This window comes from Cynocephalus volans, chromosome 6 (assembly GCF_027409185.1).
Source record: "Cynocephalus volans isolate mCynVol1 chromosome 6, mCynVol1.pri, whole genome shotgun sequence".
NCBI classification, from domain to species: domain Eukaryota; kingdom Metazoa; phylum Chordata; class Mammalia; order Dermoptera; family Cynocephalidae; genus Cynocephalus; species Cynocephalus volans.
Window position 1 is genome coordinate 128,570,076 of NC_084465.1, and position 26,543 is coordinate 128,596,618.

Here is a 26,543-nt window from a genome sequence, read left to right on the forward strand (position 1 = left end):
ACACTGTGTTAATTGCTAGATAAACACAAATGAATAAAACATAAATCTTGACCTTCGAGGCGGTTACAATGTAGCCAAACTAGTCATAACAGAAATTAGACTGAAAAAAGAGATGTAACAAAACTATCACAGAAAGAGTTGAGGGAGATGCTCAGAGGTGATTTTAACATTGGTAGTGAAGTAGAAACAGGGCTGTGACAGGTGCTGAGGAAGACAAGACCATTCCTAGCTGGCACAGAGACATAAAAGCATCACATATTTGAGAAATGACACCCAACCTAATTTGGCTAAAGTTTAGGGAAGATAAAAGTGTGAGTGAGAATGGGAGTAGAATAGAATAATAAAGGGAAGATGTGGCTGGAAAATAAAAATAATAAAGTTTGGACTAATTTTTTGAAGTACCTTGAATGTCATGCTAATGCAGGGTTTTATGCAGGCAATGGAAAAGCACTAAGTAATTTAGTTTGGAAATTAATGTGTTAAAATCCATGATTTATAAAGATAATCCTGAAGAACGGTAGAGAACAGTAATTCTCAAACTGTGGTCCCCAGACCAGCAGCATCAGCATCACTTGGGAACCTGATAGAAATGCAAAATCTCCAGCCCCACCTAAATCTACTGAATCAGAACATGGGTGTGGGGCCTGCCACTCTGGTAACAAGCCTTCTAGGTGCTTCTGACACACACAATGGCTTGTGAAGCATTGGCATAAAACACGTACAGAGGAGGCTGAAGCTGTGCGCTGGGAGACTAGTGAGAAAGTCAGTGACGTATTTTAGGTGAGAGATGCTGAGAACTATTACCAGGGCAGCAGGAGTGAAAAGAACATAAATTTAAAGGACATTATAAAAGAGAAGTGACAAGAGAGAATTCCAAGAGGACTAGAGGTTTGGTAGACAGCTATTAGCCAACACAGGATAAGAAGCAGGAGTGGTGGAGAGAATACTGAGCTCAGCTTTAGAAATGTTGACTTTGAGATAGCCTTCAGGATTATGGATTAAAAATGTCCAGGAAAAAAAAGCTGTAACTCAAGACAGATGTTAGAAATGCACATCAAGATGTAGGAGCCATCCAAACATAAAGGTAACAGTTAAAAAAGAACAATGTGACTCATGGAGATGGTGTCGGATGAGAAGTCAAGTGGGCACACAGAAGAACTTTCCTGCATTTGAGGAGCTGGGAGAGGAAAAGAGTTAATGAAGAAAGCAAGCATATAGGGAGTAGAAATAGGAAATCCATAAAAGTGCACAAAGTAGAGAGGTGTTTCAATTAAGAGGTAAGAACATCACCCCCTGAAGGAAGATTGAGGAAGATGAAGTGGGAAAAAGGCACAAGTGACTCTTTGAGAGACTGTAGGAGCAGACGTCAGCTTGCAGTGGACCAGGAGTGAATGGGGTTAGGAAGGAAGGTGCTGAGTGTGGACGGCTCTTGCCAGAGCGGCGTTACCCAAAGTGTGATATTCAAGATGGCTTTAGGTGGTTCACAGATAAGCAATTCTGCCTTTGTCACTGTGTCATTTGCTCTGATGGTATAAAAGCAATGGAGGGTAAACCTGCTGGCAGCTTAGCACACAAGTCAAGGCAGTGAGCAGAGACACCAAACTGCACTACAGTCAAAGCATTCTTCCCCTCCAGGCACTCGCAGGAAAAACTAATGCAAGTTTCATCAAGAATGTCCTTGATAAAGCAGAAAAAATTAAGTATTGTGTTAAATCCAAACCCTTACATGCACACCTTTCTAATGGTCTGTGTGAGAATTCAAATGAGAAGGAGGAATATCCACGTCTGCTGCTGCACAGCAGCTGTCCTGAGAAAAGCACTTGTGTGACTCAGCTGTGAGCCAACATATCTCTTTCACAGGACATCATTTTTATTTGAGGGAACAAATGACATATAAACTACCATTATTCCAATTTGGGTATTTGGCATGCATTTTCTCAAAAATAAACAGTAAGCCTGTCACGTCAAGGAAAACAACTGACAGTATTTGTTGCCAATTATAAATCTGAGATTTCAAACAAGAATCTGCCACTGTGGGTTTGACACAATTCCCAATACTTAAAGATGTTTCTGTTGACATCAGTGTTGACATTAATGAATGTGGTTTCATGACCTTGTATGATAAAATGTGTCACCATTTGGAAGATTTGTGTAACTCAGTGAACCACTATTTTTCAAACGACCGATACATGATGTTAAAAAAATCACGCATGGGTACAAGATCACTCAGAGTAAAAGATAATCAATGGATTTTAATGTAACAGAGTACAAAAAGTTCACTGATCTGGCTTCAGATTCCACATTGCAACTAATCTTAAAGAATTTGCCACACACTGTGTTTTGATGTAGTATCAAAGAAGAATATCCAAAGTTATCCAAAAAGACTAAAATACTCCCCCTCTTCCAACTACCTATCTATGTAAAGGCTGGACTTTCTTTTTGTTCTCCAGTCAAAACAACATTTCACAACAGAGATGTGAAAATCCAACTGTCTTCTATCAAGTGAGACACCGAAAGATTTGCAAAAATGCAAAACAATTGATGTTTTTTGAATTGGAAAATAGTTACTTTTCATTAAAAATGTTATTTATTTTAACATGTAATAAGTGTATTATTATTTTTAAATAAACTAATAAATACATTTTTAAAAAATAAAGAGATGGGTAGAAGCAAGACCAAATATTAATAGTAATGATTAACGACTAATCTTAATGAGTACAGAACATTCTTCTAAGCATTTTAAAATTATTAACTCATTTATCTTCATATACACCCTATAAAGGATCAACAATACTTGGAAGAGTGTGCTTTCTTTAGTGCCATTTTACAGATGAGGAGACTAAAGCCCAAAAAAACTTAAGTCACTCAGAGGCACACAGCTACAAAGTGGAGGATTTAGGTTCAGGCAGTCTGACTGCAGAACCTGTATTCTTAGCCACAATTGTGTTAGAATGAAAGGGAGTTTCATATGTTTGAAATGGAAGAAAGGAAAAACTAAATTGTGAAAAACACTTTTGTAACAATTTCATACAATGATAAATTTTCAAAAACTAAAAACTGAGCATAGAGAGAATACAGCTATCATGTTAACATATAAAATATTAAAATATTAAGCATCTATTAAATGTCCAACTGAATAAAGCTTAGGAGATAAAGATGTTCCTTGAGTTACTTACTCTGAAAAATAATCCATAAACTGCTGAGGATTTTCTGAAGCCAGCAATAGCTGTCTCTGATGAGATTCGGACATACAATGACACTTAAAGCCATTCTACAAAAAATGTAAAGGTAGTAGTTAAATTCTGATTTAGGGCATCAAAAATGGGCTCTGAATAGAAGTATTTAATTAAACCCTAAAAATCTGCTCTTTGATGATAAATTGTAAAAAATAATCAAATCACTAGCTGTAACTACACAATCAGGCTTTTAAAAATTTTTTTATGGAGTTGAGTTTTGCAACTCTGCTAATCAAGGAATAATCCTTGAGATCAAAGAGACAGAAAAATAGTGCTGTAGAAAACAGACATGAATAAGAAACATTACTGGGCACAGTAATGGACAAGTGATTTCATTTTTTTGGACACAATTTAACCAATTCATATTGAGCACTTACTTCATAGAGAGTGTTATTCAAGTGCTTGGAGGAATAAAATGAAGTAAAATGGGTCATTAGTGAATTTCCACCACAGAAAATATTTTCATACATTTTCCTCTATTTCAGATTATTATGTAAAATACATTGTTGCATATTACATAAACCTTGTTAAACCATTAAATCTGTATTTTCTTAAGATTGTTGTAAAAAACATACAGGTTTTGACTTAGTATCTATTTCTTCCACTTAATATTTGAACCTAATTCTTCACTAGTAATAGAAACAAAAAATGTCTCTCTCTTGCATTTCCTATCTCAGTGAACAGCACTACCTTATACCCAATCACCCAAGCCAGGAAACTGGACAGCATCCAAGATTCCTTCTTCTTTTACAATCATTTTATTACTAAGTCTATTCAGCTTCTTAATAACTCAGATCCAGTCCCTCTGCTCAATCCCATTGCCACTGTCTAGATTTTAACAGTTAGTCTTGCTTAGGGTAGTTTCCTCATCATTGGTCACTCACAGACCATCTACAAAATTTCTGCCTCATCTGCGAACTACCTGTAAGATTCATAGTTATTATTTAAAAGGAAAAATGGTATCAGTCTCATAAACAAAAAAAGTATCACTTTCAATAAATTAAAAAATAAATCGATAAAATGATAACAAAGTGATGTTATTAAATTCTAGAAACCCAAAGGGGTGGGTTGGGCAGTGGGGGGAGGGCGGAAATACCCTGGCTTGAACCTTCCTCCCATCTTTCAATATTGGGAGATAGAAGACAAGGGAGGGAACTTGTAGGGGTCAACTTCCCCCTCGCCCAGGTTGTCCCCTGAGGTAGGAAAGAGAAATACATAGATCTGAGGGCAAATAGGCCCAGAACCACAAGAGCCTTACCCCGAAAACTGACAATTGAAGGAAAGAATTAATCATTTAGTTGTTTCTCATAAGAATTGCATTTCAGGATAACATTTAAGGATAACCAAATAGCTTTAGTTGAGTGAAAGCTTGTTTTCACAAAAGAATGGCAGCCAATATGAATGCAGAAAGAATCAGAATAATAACCTCTTCGCAACTCCTAGCGAAATAACTGTCTGAAGCAAGGCTACTAGGTAAAAGGTTAATGGGAAGCTAGATATATGGGCATGGTTTCAAAGCATTACCCCTCTAGTTACTTGCTCTCACAAGGGGGAAAACATTACTGTCTATTATTACTTTACGGGCTGCAACGTTTACTCAATCATCTTAGCACTACCAGACATTATAGGCTTCCTTATGTGAGGTAATATGAAGGACAGGGGATCACCTACATTCCTCCCCCAAATCTTTAACCTGAACGTAATCAAGACTGCCGATCTAATTTCCAATTGACAGAAACTACAAGAGTTAGAGTAAGGCAAAAGACAACCAAAAGGAAACAATTCCACGTAGTGGGAATGCTAAACGACAAATGACTGGCCTAGTCTATTCAACAAGTCAATGTTAAGAAACAAAGGGTGGGAGGGAGAGTGGGTTCTATTCCAAATTTAGAATTTAGAGAGAATTAAACTCAGAAGTCCTAATAACCAGAGCACAGAGGATTTTTAGGGAAAACTATTCTGTAAGATACCAGATGGTGGATAAATGTCATTACACATTTGTCAAAAGCCACAGAATGTGCAACACCAAGACAGAACCCTAACATAAACTATGGACTTTGGTTGATACTGATGTGTCAAGTTAAGCTCATCTATTGCAACAAATGTCCCACTCTGCTGCAGGATACTGACAATGGGGTTGGCTGTACACTTAAAAAAAAAGTATATCTAAAAAAAAGTCCTAATAACCAATCCAATTCATGGCGTTTGACTGAATCTTTGTTTGAAAAAACTTCTTGAAAAAACACTTGGGGGGCAACTCAATAAGTGTGAATGTGGTGTGTGTATTAGATTATAAAGAGAATTTTGTTACGTTGAGGACATATATTGTGGTTATGTAGAAAAGTATCTTGATATTTTAGAGATGCATATTTAAGTAGAGGTGAAATATCCTGATATTTGTCATTTACTTTAAAATATTTCTTTAAAAAGTAAATATGGCAAAATATTTAAAGTGTTAAATCTGAGTGTTATGGACTGCATGTTTGTGTCACCCCAAAATTCATATGTTGATACCCTTACCCCCAGTGGGACGACATGAGGAGGTGGTGCCTTTGGAAGGTAACTAGGTTTAGATGAGGTCATGAGGGTAGAGTCCACATTACGGGATTAGTGCCCTTATAAGAAGAGAAAGAGACTAGAGCTTGCTCTCTCTGCTTTGTGGGGACACAGGGAGAAGGCAGCTGTCTGCAGACCAGAAAAAGGGCCCTCACCAGAATCTGACAATGCCAGCTCCCTGATTTTGGACTTCCCAGACTCCAGGACTGTGAAAAATAAATCAATAAACCACTCAGCCTATGGTATTCTGCTATAGCAGCTCAAGCAGACTACCATACTGGGTGGTGAATACAGTATATGGATGTCCATTACACTAGACTCTAGTTTTCTGTGTAAGAATTTCACCCTGACTTAAATAGAAAGAGAAATGAAAGAGAATAACTGTACTAATATTATTCAATATGAGTCCCACCTAAAATATTCCATCCCTCACTTGCAGAAACACTGGATTATATTATTCCAATTGCTTCAGTGCTCTTTCACTCCTACCCAACCTGATCTCTAGAGACCCGCGCCCTCAGCCCCAGCGTCAGCGTCTTGAACCCGGATTAACAGCGGGGCCCTCCTGGGAGACGGGGCATCCCGGGCCCACTTACCTCGTCCCGGCACTGCTTCTGGCACATCTGGCAATACCACCGCAGCTTCTGAAGCCCCTTGGATTTGATCCTGTTGGCGATGGCCTTGGGGGTAAGAAAATCTGACTTGCCCATCGCGACCACCGTAGCAATCACTTTCTTAAGCCCACAACCGTGCCAACCGGAAGCGGAACTGCGCCAGCGGGGGTGGGCGGGACAAATACCTGCTCTGAGAGCCGGAAAAAGGTCGGGCCTCGGAAGGGCCGGCCCCAACGCTCGCGATACTTCCCTCGGTTTGGCGCGAACAAGCGAAGTGGGTGGGGCGCATTGGGAAGCTTCCGCGCATGTGCGATGAGGGCTGTCTGACCGACCTTCAGCAGAGCTGGGGCCACCATGTTCTCTCGGGCGGGCGTCGCTGGGCTCTCTGCCTGGGCCTTGCAGCCGCAATGGTAGGGGAGTTTGCGGGAGAGTCGGGAGGATTGCGAGGGATGGAAGAGCTCGGTCAGATGGGGTGGAGGACGGGTGGGGGGGTTTCGGACGGACCCGGGGTCGCAGGGTCGGGGTAGGCCCCCCCTGCCCGACAGAGGCCCCTGGCGGCTGGGGCTGCAGGAAGCGGCCCTGAAGCGGAGGGGCGCGAAGAGGCCGAAGCCGGGGCACACGGAGCAAGGTCACGCCACGTACCCTGAGGCTGGAGGGGTCATATGGGGCCTCAGGACTGAGACTAAGCCGGATTACTGTCGGGGTGGTCTTGAATTCATTCATCCAATAAATACTTGCTGAGCTGCTGTTACGAGCCAGGCACCCACTCTCGGGGAGTCTTTACAGGGCCCGTAAGGTGACGGGGGGGCCTAAGGAAAAGCCTAGGGGAAGGTTACGTCGTGCTGTGTCCTTGACGCCTTTTGAAACCCTCTAGTGCTGGGCAGAGAGATACACTTTAAGATGTGATCGATTCGGTGAGCACGTTCATCAAGCACCTGTGTGTAGCAGGCGCTTTGCTGGGTGCTGAAGACACGGAGGAGAACAAAATAAGTGCCCTCGTGGACTCATGGTCGTCTCGGTGCAGAAGGGACCTGAAAGGTCTGTTGGAGGGGAAGGGAAAGACACCTAGCACTATCCTGAAACCAGTATGCTGAAACAGTAACCTGCAAGGTCATGAAATTGTCCCAACGCTCTGAGGAGGAGGAGATAGGTGTGCTTTAAGTGGCATTTGTTAACTGCCATGCAGGTGAAGGGTGCTACAAGTTTAGAGGATTTTAAACATTAGTTCGGGGGACGGGAGAGGATGTATATTAGAAGGCCTAGGAATGGTCAGATAAAAGATGGTTTGTATAATAGGATGAAATGTTTCGAAGCTGGACAGTCTGGCAGAATTTCAGACAGTGCAAAAGGGTGTTGTATGCTGAGTCGTAGCAATTCTCTGGTTTTACAGTATGGGGGATTTCTAAGGAGCTGCAGCACTAAACTAGGTTTTTGTAGCCTAATTTACTGTAAGGGACTATAAAGTATTAATTGAAATAGAGACGTTTTTCATTAAACAAAGAATCTATAGCAGAGATTTTCAGAATAATGAGATGATTAAATCTGATGTGAATTACCTACATAAAATTTTTGGTGGATTGGCCTTGGAAGTCAGATTTTTTTTAACTAATATTGAAAAAGGATATTCATGGGAATTAAGAAGTCACTGTAGTGACAGTTGTGTAGATTGTCCTATTTGTTAACCACTCAGCAGACGTTTACTGAATGCCTGCCCTACACCAGTTGTCACTATGGTAAGTGCTAAAATGTGGTGGCAAGCAAATAGATAGGGTCTCAGTGAGCTACCTGGGATAGTCCTGGTGTGCAGTGGCATTCAGCAGATGTCACCTCTCCTTCCACCCATCCCATCTTGTTGTGCATAAATGTTATCTGTCAGTATTTTTAGAACCTTAAATAGTATCCAAGTTGATCTTTAAAAAATGGAAAGTTTCTGAAACAAAGACAAATATTTTACATAAAATCTTAGGGATAACTTTTTAAAAAACACTTGTAAGATCATTTAAAGATCTTTTGATAAAGGATCATTTAAAATAAGAGCTCTCAGTCTGAAACAACTCCTAGAAGCCTAAATTGGAACCTCAGTTTGCAAATAAAGGTCGTAGTGCTGACTCTAATCCCTTTGGAATGTTGGTTTTAAATCGGGCGTTATGGATATTCATCAAACATCGGTGTTCACTATGGAAAGCATATTCTGTCCTCTTCCTTTTCATATATTCCATGACTCTTGGTGCCTAATGTCTTTCCCACCTCTTCTGCCCTTTCTCTTCCCATTAATTGTAATTGCCTTTTGAATTCAGAAACTAAAACCATCTTAATGTTTCACACTCCACAGAATTCATTTGGGAGATAAATACCTTTCACAGAACGGTAAAGAGACATCTCCTCAGTTCTGATCATTCAAGGCTTCTAAAAGTTGCAGTTTGTTATTTATAGTTTTTATTTTGATATGTATGAAAGGTTAGCATACTAATGTAAACTAAACATTAGGCTTAATTAAAATCATGGTGAAGTTACCAATAGTTGATTAGAATATCAGCAAAATATCCTAACTTTTTGGAAATTAAAACTTTTTTTTTTTTTAAGTAGCATTTAAGACAAGAAGAAATTTGTGAAGAAGAGTCCCTGATTTTTACTGTCTTCAAGTTTGGGGGAAATACATTTCTATTTCCTTAGTATTCAACATTCCCTAAAATGGAACTGTTTTATAACAGGATATCAATGATCGTAAATAAAATATTTACATTGGTCGGAAGAGAGATGACATTTCAGTAGAGAAAAGGCAGTTTGTCATCTGAGACCATGAGAGCAGATATTTACTGGGAAATGTAAAAATTGTGAGGCAGCTGAGTGTTGGTATGAGATGGACTCTGGAGCCAGAAGGCTGGGATTTGAATCCTGAATCTGCCACTCACTGGGCTGTGTGGCCACAGGTTCCTCATGTGTTAAATTGAGGTAATAATAGTACACAATTCATTGGGTTAGTGTGAGGATTAAATTAGTATTTGTGAAGAACGTAGGACAGTGGGAGAAATGCTGGTGTGGATCCAAATATATCAACTGAAAAATGAAAACTAGTTTGTAAATACAGTTTCTGCATAAACTATAATGTAAGAAGGTTTACTGGCCTTGCCAAAGGAGGAAAAGAAAATGCAGTGATGGATGGAGGCAGCAGAAGTGTGAGGGAGTCATTTTTTGGTGGAGAGGCAGGTGACGGATTTTTACGCAGGCATTCAACATCAGAATTAAAAGTATTTCCTAATTTTCTTTTCGTTGAGAATTTGCTGATGCTGCTGCTTTCTTAGTTTTTACATTATAAAGCATTATATACTCCTTAAAAATATCTCAAACTTTAATTTCTTTGAATGATGAATCATGCCTGTCTCCCTGCCCCACTGCCTTGTCAGCTGTTCTAACAATGCTGTATGATCACAGCAGATCATGGTAATCCAATTGGTTTTATTCTCCGTAGATCCATGCTTACAACCAGACTTAATATTTTCCATATAGTCTCCTTCCACTTTTCCTATTTCCTTTATTTTTCTTTCTCTATGGCTGAGTAATACCAGTCTTAAGCTAGATAAGTCAAGAGATTTTTTAAAATAACTTTTGATTATGACCTTCCAGACTTACTTTATGCACGTAAACACATAATCACAAAAATTAGATTATATAACATGCATCATTTCATTACCTGCATTTTTTAAAGTTATAGACTGTAAATTATTAATTATACTTTATTTTTTAGTACACTTTTAGATTTATAAAATATTGAACATTTAGTACAGAGAGTTCCATATGCCTGTCCACCACCTATTATTAACATCTTACACTAAGGTGGTATATGTGCTACAATTAATGAACCAGTATTGTTGCCTTATTATTAACTATACTCCATAGTTTCATTAAAGTTCATTCTTTTTCTATACAGTTCTATGGGTTTTGACAAGTGCATAATGACATATATCCACCATTACAATATACAGTATCATACAGAGTAGTTTCACTGCCCTAAAATTCTTCCTCCACTCTCTCCAAAACCCTGGTAACCGCTTATCTCTTTACTGTTGCTATAATCTTGTCTTTTCTGGCATATCATATAGTTAGAATCATATATAGATAGCCTTTTTCAGACTGTGTCCTTTCACTTTGCAATATGCATTTATGGTTTGTCCATGTCTTTTCGTAGCTTGAGAGCTCATTTGTTTTTATTACTGAATAATACTCCATTGCATGGATATACAAGAGGTAGGTCATCCATTTGTTGACATATTGAAGGACATCTTTGTTGCTTCCAGTTTTTGGAGATCATGAATAAAACTGCCATAAACACTGTGTGCAGGTTTTATATGGACCTAAGTTATCAGCTCAATTGGGTAAATATATAGGAGCATGATTGCTGGATCATATATTAAGACTATGTTTAGCTTTGTAAGAAACTTTCAAACCATCTTCCAAAGTGGCTGTACTATGTTACATTCCCACCAGCAGTCTAGGAGTGTTCCTGTTGCTCCATATCCTCATCACCATTTGGTGGTGTCAGTTTTTTGGATTTTATACAATCCTGTAGTATTTCATTATTTTAATTTGTGGTTCCCTAATAACATGATACTGAGCATGTTATATTCTTATTTGCTATCTGTATATCTTCTTTGGTGAGGTGTCCAGATCTTTTGCTCATTTTTTATTTGGGTGACTTGTTTTCTTATCGTCTATTTAAGAGTTGTACATTTTGCATACAAGTCCTTTATCAGAGATGTGTTCTGCAAATACTTTCTCACAGTCTGGCTTGTCTTTTCATCCTCTTAACAGTGTTTTTCACAGAGCAGAAGTTTTTAATTTCAGGGAAGTCTAACATCAATTTTTTTCTGTCATAGATCATGCTTCTGTTGTTGTAGCTAAAACTCATTGCCAAACCCAAGGCACCTAGATTTTCTCCTGTGGAATAGTTTTGTGTTTTACATGTAGGTCTATGATCCATTTTGAGTTAATTTTTGTGAAAGATGTAGGGTCATTGTCTAGATTAATATTTTTGAATGTGGATGTCCACTTGTTCCAGCACCATTTGTTGAAAAGAGTATTCTTTCTCCATTGAATTGTCCTTTGCTCCTTTGTCAAAAATTAGTTGACTATTAGTGTGGATATTTTTCTGGGCTGTCTATTCTGTTCTGTTGTTCCTTCTTGTCCATTCTTTCACAGTACCATGCTGTCTTAATTACTATAACTTTACACAAGAGCTGTGTTGTTATCTGAAATGCTTGGGACCAGCAGTATTTCAAATTTTAGATTTTTTTCAGATTTGGGGATATTTGCAGGTACTTAACTGGTTGAGCATCCTTAACCCAAAAATATGAAATCCAAAATGCTCCAAAGAGCATTTGCCCTTGAGCATCGTGTAAGCACTCAAAAAAAGTTTCAGATTTTGGAGCATTTCAAATTTTCAGATTGGGGGTGCTCAACCTGTAGTAAGTCTTGAAGTCAGGTAGTGTCAGTCCTCTGACTTTGTTCTTCTTCAGTACTGTGTGGCTATTCTGGGTCTTTTGCCTTTCCATATAAATTAAAATCATTGATATTCACAAAGTAACTTGCTGAGATTTGGATTGGAATTGTGTTGCATCTATAGATCAAGTTGGGAAGGATTGACATCTTAGCAATGAATATGGAATCCCCATTTATTTGGATCTTTGATTTCTTTCATCAGAGTTTTGTAGTTTTCCTCATATATATCTTGTATCCATCCATACTAAGTCTTTATTTTAGCACTTTTTTAAATTGTAAAATACACATAACAAAATTTACCATTTTAACCAATTTTAAGTGTGTAAATGTCTATGGGTTTTTTTAAACTTTAAACTCCAATTGTTCGTAGCTGTTATATAGGAAAGCAGTTAACTTTTATATACATTAACTTATATCCTGCCACCTTTCTATAATTGCTTATTGGTTCTAGGATATTTTTTTAATGATTACTTAGGATTTTTTTATGTAGTCAGTCATGTCATCTATGAACAAAGACAGTTTTACTTCTTCCTTTCCAATCTATACACCTTTTACTTCCTTTTCTTGACTTACTGCACTACTTAAGACTTCCAGTATGATGTTGAATAAGAGTGGTCATTGGTGACGTCCTTGTCTTTTTCCCGATTGACTTAGTCCCTTTTCTTTTGCTGTAACTGAATACCTGGGACTGGGTAATTTATAAAGAAAAGCAATTTATTTCTTACAGTTCTGGAGGATGGGAAGTCCAAGATCAAAGGGCTGTATCTGGTAAGGGTCTTCTTGCTGGTGGGGACTCTGAAGAGTTCCAAGGTGGCATGGGGCAAGAGGGAGAGCCAAATTGGCTGTTGTAATAGACCCACTATTAACGATAACTAACACTGCCCTGTAATAACCCATTGGTCCGTGAATGGATTAATACTCAATCACCTCTTAAAGGCCCCACCTCTTAACACTGTTACCTTAGGGATTAAGCTTCAACATGAGTTTTGGAAGGGACAAACATTGAAGCCATAGCACTGATCTTAGGGAGAGAGCTTCTGGTTTCTCAGCAGTAAACTATAGGTTTTATTGGTGGATGTTGTTTATCAGGTTGAGGAAGTTCTCTTTTATTCCTAATTTGCTGAGAGACTTTATCGTGAATGCGTGTTAGATTTTGTCAGATGCTTTTTCTGCATCTATTGATTGTATAAGTTCTCTTCTTTAGCTTGTTGATGTGATTGTATTATTTGATTTTTTGAATATTGTACCAGTTTTGCATGCCCAGAATAAATCCCACTTGGTCGTGGTTTGCAATTCTTTTTAATATGTTAAATTTGATTTGCTAGTACATTTTTGAAGATTTTTGCATCTACTTTTCATTTCTTATAATGTCTTTATCAGGTTTTGGTGTTGGGTTAATGCTGGCTTCATAGCATTAGAAAGTGTTCCTTTTTCTTCTAAATCTACTCCCCCCCCCCTTGTTTTCCCTGTATCAATTACTATTTCTACTGATAATTTTCAAATCTGTATCTCAACTCTCAAAACCTCTCTTGATTCCCAGGCCTGTTGGACATTTTCATCTAGCCCCCTGGACTTTTGAACTATATTGTACTCATCCCCACCTAGTTTTTCTATCTTGATTATGACAGCACCATCCTCTCAGGTCATTAAATTAGAAACTTTGGGTTATTCTTACTGTTCTTTCCAAGGAGAATTTGGTATCAAATCAAGTGTCCTGTTGATTTGCTGGCACCTTATTCCAGGTTTTGTGGTGTCTTGTCCAGGAGCTGCAGCAGCCATGTCAGCAAGTCTTCAGTGTTCATCAGCAGTCCAGCATCATGTTGTGCTTGTCTCTGCCAGCTGAGATACTTTACTGAAAAACCAAACTGATTGTGGGCTTATAAACATTCATCATTTCCCTACCACCTACAAAATAATGTGTGAACTGATCTATGTTTTAGTATTTTAACATATTAAATATTTAGAACAATATTCAAGCCCAACCCATGTCTCCAGCTTCGCCTTTACCATTTCTCACTGTTCCCTGAACATGACATCCTCTTTCAAAACTGTATCCTGTTGCCAGGAGGGCCTTCCTTAGGCCCTCCTTTGTACAAAAATTTACTGATTCTTCAATTCTCCCATGCAGCTTTGCCTGCCAACACAGGTACTTTGTATGAATTCAAAGGCCAAAAGATAATATTTCATAGTATGTTTTCTTCCCCATTAAGATTTCATTTGTCTAACCATTTTGTCTTTTGTGCATTAGCACATTAATTTTAAAGTCTAGATTTAATTAAATTTTTCGTAAATCTAAGTTTTCATGAATTTTGTTTATGAGATAATAAAATGTTTCTTGTGGTCAGAAACCATGTCCTATTCACAGTGCCTGGAATGTAGAAGCAGCTTAGTAAATGTTTATCAAATTGAATTGAAAAAGTTAAGAATCAGTTTAAATCAACTGTACTTTCACACATGTGGTCATGTTAGACTATATAATGGACTGTTATTTGAAAAGATTGCTGTGAACTTAGGAAGTCAAGGGTTGCTCTTTAGAGGTGGCTGACCTTGATTTTAAGTATAGTTGGACACCCTAGCAAGGGGAAGGACTTTTCTGTCATGTAAACAATATAGGCAAAGTTATAGACGTGGGAACAGAGCAGATGTGAATGCTACTGTGACTTCAGCAGGAGGTTTGTGTCAGTTAGGTCAAATAAGACAAGGCCTTTGATACAGGGTTTGGTATCAATGTTAAGGAATTTTAATATATAAATGTTTATTCATAACACATTTAGAGGCCTGTATTTGATAGATTGTTTCTTTATCTGGTATTTTTAAAATAAATATATTAACTTTGAAAGTTTTTCTTGTGTAATGGGGCTATTTTACAAAAAACTGAAATACTTTTAAAACCTTTATTCTCAGGATCCAAGTTCGAAATATGGCAACTTTGAAAGATAGTAAGTATGTTGTTTGTCTTAATATGTGAATTAAGAAAAAACAAATTTTGACAAATAAAAATACTTCTTAATGTATACTGCTTTAGCCCTTTGTATATTTGATCAAAATTGACAAAATGAGTCTATATTGTATGTGTGGGACATTAGACTTGTTTTATAAAGGACTGGTATGAGGTGACATGTGAGAAAGTTTTGCTCTGATTCTATTGTCTGTAGTATGGTAACTAGAAAAAACTATTTGTGTGCATGTGTGTGTGTATGTATAGTTATGGAATATGTGTTTAAAGTTATTTTCAGTGCCATTTAATGTTTTCAGTGGATAATATACTGTTCTCATGTGTTGCCTTTTGCTTGTCCTAAGTAGCAGCTAATCCTGCCCTTCTTTTATTAGTACGAATTCTAACACTAAGACTTGTTTAGCATTGCTGTTTATGGTCTAAGTGCTTATTATTTCACCTTATTTTAGAAAAATATCTCATAAATTCACAAATGAAATTGTACTGTAACTCCCTGTGTCTTAACACAGCACTTCTATTTATCAGTTACCAGGCGTCTAAAGTCAATCAAAAATATCCAGAAAATTACCAAGTCTATGAAAATGGTAGCAGCAGCAAAATATGCCCGAGCTGAGAGGGACCTGAAACCGGCTCGAGTGTATGGAATAGGATCTTTGGGTAAGAGAAGAGTGTAACTCACAAATTAGAAAGAACTATTTAATGTGTGGATTACTGATGACTCCTGTGCAGTGCCTACCGTGGTGCAATGCCTATTCTGAGTCCTTCACATGTACTCATTTTTTTATGTACATTCACTTTATTTTTTTAATTTCTATTTTCCTTGGGTGGTTGGCCAGTATGGCACATTTGCTGTACATGTACTCATAGCAACCCTGCAAGGGTAGTCCCTGCTTTCCAGATGAAGTTAAGTAACTTGCCCAAGATCACATATAAAGGAACAAGAAGACCTCTGTTTGAACCTGTGTGGTTTGGCATCAAAGCCTGCATACTTATTAACCACCATATTAACTCTAAAAATATGAAATTTTTCTTGGTTTATTAAATATGCCATCAAAAGAACTTGGAAACAGTGCGTTAGATGCAGATGCATGATTTCATCCTGTTACCTTGTGATGTGATATTTTAGGACTTCGGGTTGGGGAGGTAATGACCTACACTGCGCAGTTTGCCTGAGTGGTCATGGGTATGACTCGTGATGGTGTTTTGAAAATATGAATGATGTGGAAGCAGGAAAAACAACTAAAACCCATCATTTTATGGGCCCAGCACGCTTCCGCTGCGCCACTCTGCTGTGTTAAAACCCATCATTTTAAAGATACTTTATCATTATTATTATCCTTTCAAATGCATGAAGATATTTTTCCTTTACAATATTATGTAATCCATTCTCAATTAGTCTTTTTAATAGAGAAGAGCAGTGACATGGTTGTTTTAAAAAAAGAATTTATGTTTGTTTTTAGATGGTTTTATACTTATTTGATTATGAACTTGTCTTGGACAGAAGCAAAATAGTGAAGAGCTGGCCATTTTAACCTGTAATTACATTCTCTCTCTTAGTCTTCCATTATCACTCTGTCCCATACTGAATTAAGGCTACCTAAAAGAATTTTTAACTTACAGGAAATTTATGCAGATTTGAAAGTAAAGAACTTCATACAATAGGCCCCCATTTATCTGTCACTCAACCTTAATAATCTCAACTCAAGGCAATTCAGATTTTAAGTTGCGGGCTCATATCTTCCCAGAGGAATATTTTTGCGTTAAGTACTTCAGTCACTGCTGCTGGGTCTCTTGTGGCCATACAATGTCCTTGCTTCAGCTCTTGCCCCACAGTCTTATCTCCACCCTGCATCCAGAATGATCCTTTTTAAGTCATGAATCAGATCATGCTACCCTCTGTCCCAAACTTCTTTCCAATTAGAATACAATTGTTGCTGTGGCCTCCAAGTCTTTATATGACTCTCTTCCTGACTGCCACACCTTCCCTCCCACGCTGCTGCTGTTTATCCTCTGTTCAGAATGTTACTGACCCTCACTTTGTTCAAGTTGCCACTCAAATCCACCTCCTCCAGAGGCCTTCTCAAACCACATTGTCCCAAGTGACATCTCCTTTCGTCATTTCATGTACTTGGATTATGCCTCGTTTTTTCTTTCTCATACATGTCATTACCTGACACATTGTGTCCTTGTTTACTTGTTTTATTATTCAACTCCCCCACTGGAGTATAAGCTTCATTCCAGTATCCCCAGCACTGAGAACAATGCCCGACTCACAGTAGGTGCTCAGTAAATGTACAAGTGAATGAGGACTAAAGATGGATCTTAGCAGCAACAGAATACATGAGTGGAATGTTTAAATGTCAGCATAGGTGGCTTATTTCCAAATTGAAGATAATATATCTGTGTGTTATCTGTGTATTATCATATTTCTGTAATAATATATCTACATATTGGATTTAGAACTGCCTTGTGCAATAATTTTCTTGTGCTCTTTCATAACTGTTTAAATGTACACTTATACTGCTAAAGAAAATTTTATGTGGGGAAATTATAGAGCAGTAGGCCTCAGTTGAAAAGGCTCCTTGCTTTAAAAGTGCCGTATTGAGTTTCACCTAACAGAGTTGATAGGTCAGGTTTAGCTGTCCTTGTCATGCCCAGGTATTTGCTCTCATGAGTCACAGTCTCTGCCTAGCAGAAATGAAGCACATAGTTCATGGCTCAGTAATAGTTAACTCTAAAGTCTAGCCAAGAGTAGGACTAATTTTCAGTTTATATAGGACTATATCTTATTCATATTTACATCTCTGGATATCTAACATATGTAGAATGTACGGTATAGTGGGGACTTAATAATGCATCTCTACATAGTCTGCTAAATACTAGATTTCCTCACTAAGTTACTCAGTCTAAAACTATGGCCGGTCAACTTTGGGAAAGAAGAGTTCTTTAAAAAAATCACTCTCCCCCTTATTTATATGAAAAAGGGAAAGTCATTTCACTATCTACCTTTCTTGCTGATATGACTAAGTATAATACATTTGTTCCCCCCAAAAGGTATATAATCATGAAAATAGTCATTATAACAAAGAAGAAACTGGCTTGGATATCCAATTAGAGTATTTGTAGAGTATTTAATCCAATATTAAAAATATATCAAGGCTGCCAATCAGCTTCTAAGCCCCTTAAACTAAAAAGGTACTAACTACAAAGTATCTATTAATATAGATAATATCAATATTAATAAATAATATCTATTAAATGGCTAATCATTTTAAATATTTAAAATTTTAAAGCAGGCATTTTATGCTCTATAGTATAAAATATGAAAAGAGACATAAAAGAAGTATTCTCCCATTCCCCAGAACTTAGGAGTTGAGTATTTACTTCTCTCTGCTTTTTTGTGTGGAGTACTCAGTATTGGAATTTGAGAATCCACTGCCCTATACTGGAAAAGGAAGTAGCTGGAATTGGTTGAAGTGGGTGAATGTGGCAGTTGTGGAGATGAGCCTTGCAACTGAGGGTAGCGTAACTGTTGGAATCTACCCTGTGTTGGACCAGGTCATGCTTTGCAAGGCTGCTTCTAGTCGGTGACCAAGCATAGGCAGGAGACCAAGGCAGGCCTGTTCTTGGGTGACTTGGGTTCCCTGACAGCCTTGCTGAACTTTTCTTAAACTGACGTTGGTCTGGGAAGTCACTGCCTGGCCTTTCTTGCTCTCTTTCCCACGAGACAGGCTTGCATCATGCTGTGATGGTGCTGTCGGCTTCTTTGACTTCCTTACTGTTCTCTCTCAGAAGCACTTCACCTAGTAAAACCCGTGCACTTTTGATCCCCCTGAATCTCCTCTGGGCCTCTGCTTCTTGCAAGACCAGACCATCAAAGTGAAGTTGGTAAAGTAATGCCAAAAATAAAGTGGCATTCATTATTTTAACATCAACAGTTTTTTTAAGGTAAATTGGCCATTAATGGACCCTTAGGAATCTTTGTTATATAGAGATTTAAGCTTTTATGGTTGTCAGCCTGGTTGTATATACATGTACATAGGTACTTTATATTATACTAGTCAAGTGCCTCCTAAATTTAAATGCATATTTTGAAAACAGCCAGCTCTTTTGTAAAGGGATTATTGCTATATTTAGTGTGAATTGCATATAAAAAGTTCTTGCTTTTGTTTTTAAGCTCTGTATGAAAAAGCTGATATTAAGGCACCTGAAGACAGGAAGAAACACCTCCTTATTGGTGTGTCCTCAGATCGAGGACTTTGTGGTGCTATTCATTCCTCTGTTGCTAAACAGATGAAAAATGAGGTGGCTACGCTCACAGCAGCTGGAAAAGAAGTTATGCTTGTTGGAATTGGTGATAAAATCAGGGGCATACTTTACAGGTAATTTAAATGTATATAGTTTATGTTCAAAGGGGTACAAGCATAATAAACAAATGGAAGTTTCTTTGATAGTTCATTTAAGCAAGGTATCTTTTTTGGTTACTTTTTTTGGTTTACTCACAGAGAGGTTTTTGTTTTGTTTTTATTTTTTTCAGGATATATTGGGATATATATATTTCCCCTGTTTTCTACTTTTCTTTTGCTTCTCCTCATCCTAACCATAAATTGAATATTTTGGGAATACCAAAAGATATTGGCATTAAGCCTGATGGGCAATCTGAGGAGCTGTCACAGCCGGGATATGTTAGAAATAAATAATAGTTCACTAGGAGTGGAAGGAGAGAAATTAAGGCAAAGAGAATATAAAACAAGACAGGCCTAATTTTTAGTCCTTAGTTCTTTGCAGGTGCTGAAGGGTGATAATCACGATAATGTATGGAGAAACTTAACTTAGGGAACCACCAGCACCATCCATACCCCCCTGGAAACCCTTGATCCACGGTGATAATGTTTTTTCTTGGTTGCCCGTGTTCTTTCTGCAGAAATATTCCATTAAATGATTTTATGTGATTTCTTGGTTTTCTTGTAGGACTCATTCTGACCAGTTCCTGGTGACATTCAAAGAAGTGGGAAGAAAGCCCCCTACTTTTGGAGATGCATCAGTCATTGCCCTTGAATTATTAAATTCTGGATATGAATTTGATGAAGGCTCTATCATCTTTAATAAATTCAGGCAAGAAAAATTTAGAAGTCAGGCTTTTTTATGTTCATATTTTTTTGCTCATTTAAAAATAACTAAATGTCTACTTTACAGATTGAAAATTGTTTTGAGATTTACATTTGGTTTTGTCATTTCTAGGTCTGTCATCTCCTATAAAACAGAAGAAAAGCCCATCTTTTCCCTTAATACTATTGCAAGTGCTGGTAAGTAGTTTTTATGTAACAAGTATTTTTGTGTGTAGAATGGAGAGACTTGTACACAAAGGAAGATAGTGTTTGTCAGGACATCCTGTTAAAACTGTAGCAGAATGACGTGAGGCTGTTTCTAAGAAGCACCGTCTATTAGTGACTTCCGTGATACCTTAATCCAATTATTGTTTGATGACTCACTCCATTCCTTCATTAATTAAACAAATAAATATCTATTGAGGGCCATCACTAGATTTTCTGCCCTCAAGGACCGAAGAGCCTCGCTAGAAACTGGCTTTGCATTCTATGTGTGGGAACTCTACCTAACTACAATACAATCAGAAGCTCTAGAATAGAGATTTGAACAGTGTTTATAAGTAATTTAATTAACATTGGCCCACTCAATTCTCTTGTTTTATTGTTTGAATAATCGTCGTCATCGCTCAGTGAAGCATCTTTGAAATAGTATTCTGGAACTGATTTTATTTTTCTAAGGCTTTTCCCCTTGTACATACCATATTTCATCTATTCTGAGGTGTGCATGTTTTTACTTTTTAAAATCTCTAAAATTAGGATGCCTCTACCAGCCAGTGGAATGCCACTTTTAATTGGCTGCTTTTTCTTTCTTATTCATCTTAAATTTTCTTTCAATTAAATCTTAAATTTGATGAAATGTTGTAGAACTATTTCAACACTTTATGCTGATGAATTTTGAAATGTGCTGCTAAATTTTTAGAACATTAAAACTAAAATTCATATAGCTTTTAGTTCTCCTGATCTTTAATATGCTTAGAAAGATTTTCTCTTTATCATTTTCCAGATTGACACATTCATATTTCTCCAGGAATCAAATGGCTAAATTGGAGTTATTGTATTATACTATACTGGTTTCAATTCTTTCATTAATTTTTTTATTGAAAAAAACATTTATTAAATGCCTGCTGGCTTTGTGACAGGCACTTTGTAACACGCACTCTGCTAGATGCTATCCAAAGGACTTCATAACCATGAAATTTAGTTAAGTTATTCTAAATGTCAGTTTTTGTTGTTGTTGTTGTTCTTTTTGGCTGCTGGCTGGTTCGAGTATCCGAACCCTTGACCTTGTTATAACACCATGCTCTAACCTACCAGTCCAGTTTCTTAATTTTTAAGTTAAGCCTCTGAAGTAGAATATCAAATGCTTTGTTTATACATATTTTGCTGAAAATATTCTATCATCTATAGCATAGAAATGGATGAAACCATTGGAACAGATTCATGTAACTTAAAATGACTTCTGCTGTGCAATTATAAAGGAATTTCATCCTAATAAGCTGCTTTTGGTGAAATCATTCTTTGCTCTGTATAACTTCAAATAAATTCATCACTTGTTTTAACAGAAAGCATGAGTATCTATGATGATATTGATGCTGATGTGCTACAAAATTACCAAGAATACAATCTGGCCAACATCCTCTACTACACTCTGAAGGAGTCTACCACCAGTGAGCAGAGTGCTAGGATGACAGCTATGGACAACGCCAGCAAGAACGCTTGTAAGCACTCACTGGGGACGGTGCCAGTGAGGGCGTGTGTGAGCACATGGTAGGGACAGTGCCAGCAAGGGCACGTGTGAGCACACACTAGGGACAGTGCCAGCGAGGGCACGTGTGAGCACACACTAGGGACAGTGCCAGCGAGGGCGCGTGTGAGCACATGCTAGGGACAGTGCCAGCAAGGGCACACAAGAGCATATGGTACATCATTGCTGAGAGGAGTCTGTTGCCCATAGTAGCATAGAAACGTTAACATAATGTTCTCTGCCTTACAGGGAAGAATATCTTAACTTGCAAGGCAGTAGGTTTGGTGACATAAAAGGTAGTAGGTTTGAAGCTCTAAAAATATCTTCATAAACTTTTGAAAGGCCAATTTTGGTACCCAAAAAGAAATAGAAACTCTTATTTTTAAATTATGCAATAGAAGTTAGTTAGCAAGTTATTCTTTTCTAGTTTTAGATTTTGTTGTTGAATCTTTTTTGTTTGTAGCTGAGATGATTGACAAATTGACTTTGACGTTCAACCGCACCCGCCAAGCTGTCATCACAAAAGAGTTGATTGAAATTATCTCCGGTGCTGCAGCTCTGTAAGTAATTGTTGATTGTTGCCTTCAAAGAGTTTTTTCTTAGTCTGCCGGTTTAACCTTTGACTGCTTAAAAGTCTTCTGTTTTGTCTGTTAAAATTGAAATGATCCACTGTTGAATCCTGTATCCTTATTCTTAGGATGTAAACATTTGGTGAAAATGAGATCTTTCTGGTTTATTCTGTTTGTTTCAGCTGAACTATTCTGGCTTATTTTCTTCTGTTGAGAGATTGGTATATTGCTAGCTTTCACTTTTCCAAAAGCATTTGGAATAAGGATGTGGTAATTCAGTATTATTTATAAAATCTGTCTTTTGAATTTAAAGAATTACAAGCCAAGCTTACTGAGTTAATAGGATTGGTTTCAGGTTTGGTTTTACATAAAGCTGTAAGCCATTAAATGGTGGTAGAGTCCAGGAATTTTTTAATTATTAAGTATTCTACATCAGTACCATAAAATAGTTTACTGCTTTCCTTAAGAAAATTTCTTAGTTGACAAAATATTTTAGTGTTTGTGAAACAAAGGTTAACATCATGGGAATTTTATTCAAAACATTAAGCTGAATACCCACTATGTGCAAAGTATAATGCCAAGTTAAGGATGTGATTCTCAGATGAAAGATAAAATGTGTGGTGAGTTATCTTTGACTTGTTCCTTCTTACTTCTAACTAATTTGTTACCAAGTTGACTAAGTTTTACCTTCTAAATTTCTCTTGAATCTGTCCCCTTTTTTATGCCCACTTTATACAGATCCTTGTCATTTCTCTCCTGAATTAAAAAAGATGTTTGCCTCCTAAAAAAGAAGTGCCTCCTAAGTAGCCAGACCCTGTGCTAGACATGAAGGATGTGGTTGTAACAGCATTTGCCCTCAGGGAGCTCCCAGTCTTAACAGGGAAGACAGACATTAAGTGAGAAATTACAGGAGGCTGGCCAGTTTGCTCACCCAGTAAAGCGTGCTTATAACACCAAGGCTGAGGGTTCAGATCCCCGTACTAGCCAACCTCCCCCAAAAAAGAAATTACAGCAGAACAGGGTCAGCAAACTGTGTCCCAGAGCTAAGAACGGTTTTTACATTTTTAAATAAGGGTTATAAAAAGGGAGAGAGAAAGATACAGTATGTTGCCCAGAAAGCCTAAAACACTTACTGTGTAGCCTTTCACAGAAATAATTTGCCAATCTTTGTGTCAGGGTATTATGAGGAAAATAATAGAATCCGTTCTTTATTAAATAATGATCCTTCAGAAACAGTTTAGCTCTATAGATGTGGTTCTTTATTTTCTGGCCACTAACACTCTTTCTGGTCTAATATCTTAGTATTACCATTTCTCGCTTCCTTGAACCTCAGCCACCTGGGTCTACATCCAGGTCTACAAATACATCTTGCTCTGTCTCACCTTCAAGGAGAGGCATGTGCTTTTGCCTGAAGTGCCATTTTTTCCCCTTGTTCCCTTGATTCTTCATCTGACTCCTGTTTATCCTTTGTAACTGAGCTGGGAAAATCCTTTCCTCCAGAACACGCTCCTTCAGAGTTTGAGCGAGGTACCATCCTGAGCTTCCCTTTATCTTGGCACTTATAACATCCTATCAGGAATTGCCTTTTTATTTGTCTGTGTGCTCCCTGAGGCTAAGATGGGACCAGGTCTTATTCACTTTTGTGTCCCCATCGCCTGGTACATATCTCCTCAGTAAATGTTTGTTGAATGAATGAAAGAGATGTTATATGTGTATTAAGAACTGAAAGTTCAAAAAAGAGAGAAATAACATTTTACTGGGCATGGGAAAATGTGGATCCATGTTTAAGAATCAGGGAAATGGATGTGTGTTTAAGGATCAGGGAAACATCACTAAGGTTACATTTAAATTGGTCCTTATCTTTCAAGGGTAGGAACTGGGCAGAATTCCAGAGACACAAATAAAACTGATTGAGCCAACAGAGACTATTGTATAAGTTGTTAGCTGGGTCCACCAGCTTTGCTATCCTAAGCATCCTTCTTCCTTATTTTACTTTCTAAGCATGGCTCTGTTAGGACTAACCCATCTCTCAGCCTGGTCACCAATGTTCTGTTAGCATCACAGAATACAGTGTTCTGTTAGCATCACAGAATACAGTCTCATGGTGTCTAACTTGATAAACTTGGTTAAAGTACTCTCTCTGCCACTCAGCGTTGTCATCTATGACATGGGGACTAATACAAGGATTAAATAATTATGTTTATTATCCTCCTTGCTGTATGTGCTATGCCAGTGCTAAGCTGGTTTCTTCTTGGCCGTTAAGTGTGAGAAACCCTTGGGGGAAGAACTGCATTCTGAAGGTTTGGGGGCTTTGTGGGATCCAGAGAATCCACAGTTCTTTTTTTAGCACCTGAGAAAGGAATGTTAGGTATGAACTATGAGGATACAACTTCTGCAAAACTGAGGACCAGGCTCTTCTTTCTTAATTAGGAATGTGGAGAACCTGACTTAAAAGTAGCAAAATCTAGGGAAATAAGGACAGATGGATTGGAATATACAACTGAGAATTTAGAAAAAAAATCTGGATAATTGGAAATTAACTACTAAATTTTCCCTTTCTGTAAGGGTAGTCTAAATCCTTATATAAAAAGTTAGCTGCACAGTCCCAAGTTTGTATTATTTATTTGAATGTATTTGCATGCCCTGTAACCTATCAGTTATTATGGTTCAACACTTTAATGTAAACACATTTGGCTATTTAGCAATAAAATTAAAAGCATGAATAAACCATAATATTTGAGGTGCCAAGTATTAGTTGCCAGCCTAGAAATTTTAAATATATTTTATTCTATTTAAATTACACGTTCATAGTCTCGCCTACTTGCATGAACATGTTTTTATTGCTTCTAACCAGATCGAAATCTATAACTTTTTGTAACAATCATTGAATCTGTTTTAAAGGGATATTTTGGTAAGTATTTATGTGATATATTCAAGGTAGCAAGTAAATAAATGGACTTGTTTAGTTGGAAACTGTATGTGATTAACTAGCATGAATTGCTTCTTGACCTGCTTGTTTTGTGTTTGTCTTTTTCTTCTAATATAATAACCAGGGATTAATGAAAATCAAGTTTCATCCTCAGAAAAGAGGTAAAGTTTACACACTCTTCCCATGCCTCTTCAGAAAAGAAACCTAGTCAGATATAATTGAAGCTACCTTAGCAATAACGAAACTGCTTCTTTAAGAGATTTGGATTGGCTGGTGGATATATAGAAGCAGCCAAATTATGGGAGCTCCTAGGCAATGATAGTGGGCTTTTTTTTTTTTTTTTTTTTTAACATCTGTTAAATGTGTTGGTCATAGAAAATAGAAGGAAGTAAACTTTAAGGGTAGAGAATTAGTATCATTTTGAGATATTAAATATAGGTTGGTGAAGAGTGGTGGTTCTCAAACTGTATGGTCTCAGGATTCCTTAGTGTCTGATTTCACAGAAGACAGCTAGATTCTTCTGTCTCTATTCATTTTGTTGTGATGTCATGTGTCATGTAGCAAAGCTCTTGAGAACAAGATTAAAACAGGCAAATAATGTTATTAGGAAAGGCTTCCCAGACCAAAATTTGAGAACCACTGGTATAGAGTCACATTTTATTATGTAAATTCAGTTCTTTATACCCCACTTAAATACATATTATCTCTTAACATCATTATTTTGCCAAAAAATATTGTTTGACTTTTACTTGTTCTGTATTTCGTTTTTCAGGTGAAGGAAAATTCAGCCAGCTGATTTTGTTTTTAGCGTATTGCTGTTTTTGGCAGAAGAAATTGTTGGTCCATTGTTTGAATTACTAAAGACAGCAAGATATTTGTAAATTATCTTACAATAAACAACTTACAATAAGAAAATCATTGTCTTTTCTTATATAAGAATAGTTATAGTTTTCAAAATGAGATGATGTTAAAACATTTTAAAAATATTAACATGCTGCTATTAAAATTTTTTAGTAGATGGTAATTTAAGAGGCGCTTCTGGTTTTATAGCTCTCTGCCACCTTAAAAGGTCTAGGCTCTTTGGGGTCAGGGCAGAAGGAAAGGCTACAAGCCACAGTGTCAGCCCAGGCTTCCATCCTTTTGTACCCTTAAAGAACAGTCAACAAAATGAAGTAAAAATGCTACTGGAGGCATTTGCTATTTCACATATATAGATACAGAATTCCAGGTATATGCTTACTCTAAATAAATTTTTAAAATATCTTTTCCAAGCACTATGCAAACATTTAAGTATGATATTTACATTTAGGTAACTTAAGATTGGGTGACCGAGCT

At 37.3% G+C, this 26,543-nt stretch overlaps 2 protein-coding genes across 4 annotated transcripts in view; one reads left to right on the forward strand and one right to left on the reverse strand.

Annotated features, from left to right (window-relative positions):
• KIN (Kin17 DNA and RNA binding protein) overlaps positions 1-6,546 on the reverse strand; it is a 32,181-nt gene extending 25,635 nt beyond the window's left edge. Inside the window, exons 1-2 of the mRNA XM_063100579.1 lie at positions 6,389-6,546; positions 3,177-3,271 (exon numbers count right to left, since the gene is read on the reverse strand). Of these exons, the coding sequence (XP_062956649.1) occupies positions 3,177-3,271; positions 6,389-6,502 (209 nt within the window). The 5' untranslated portion in view covers positions 6,503-6,546. The remainder of the gene's footprint in view (positions 1-3,176; positions 3,272-6,388) is intronic.
• Positions 6,547-6,705: 159 nt separating this feature from the next.
• On the forward strand, positions 6,706-26,123 carry ATP5F1C (ATP synthase F1 subunit gamma). Of its 3 annotated transcripts, XM_063100117.1 has the most exons (10): positions 6,728-6,816; positions 7,281-7,444; positions 14,807-14,841; positions 15,384-15,515; positions 19,036-19,240; positions 19,830-19,973; positions 20,100-20,164; positions 21,529-21,684; positions 22,174-22,270; positions 25,981-26,123. In XM_063100117.1, exons 2-10 carry the CDS (start codon positions 7,413-7,415, stop codon positions 25,982-25,984), a joined length of 870 nt encoding a protein of 289 aa, XP_062956187.1. In that variant the 5' UTR covers positions 6,728-6,816; positions 7,281-7,412; the 3' UTR covers positions 25,985-26,123. The 3 variants fall into 3 exon arrangements, with proteins under 3 accessions (XP_062956186.1, XP_062956185.1, XP_062956187.1); XM_063100115.1 differs by lacking the exon at positions 7,281-7,444 and having other exon boundaries at positions 6,707-6,816; XM_063100116.1 differs by lacking the exons at positions 7,281-7,444; positions 25,981-26,123 and having other exon boundaries at positions 6,706-6,816; positions 22,174-22,274.
• Positions 26,124-26,543: the final 420 nt, after the last annotated feature.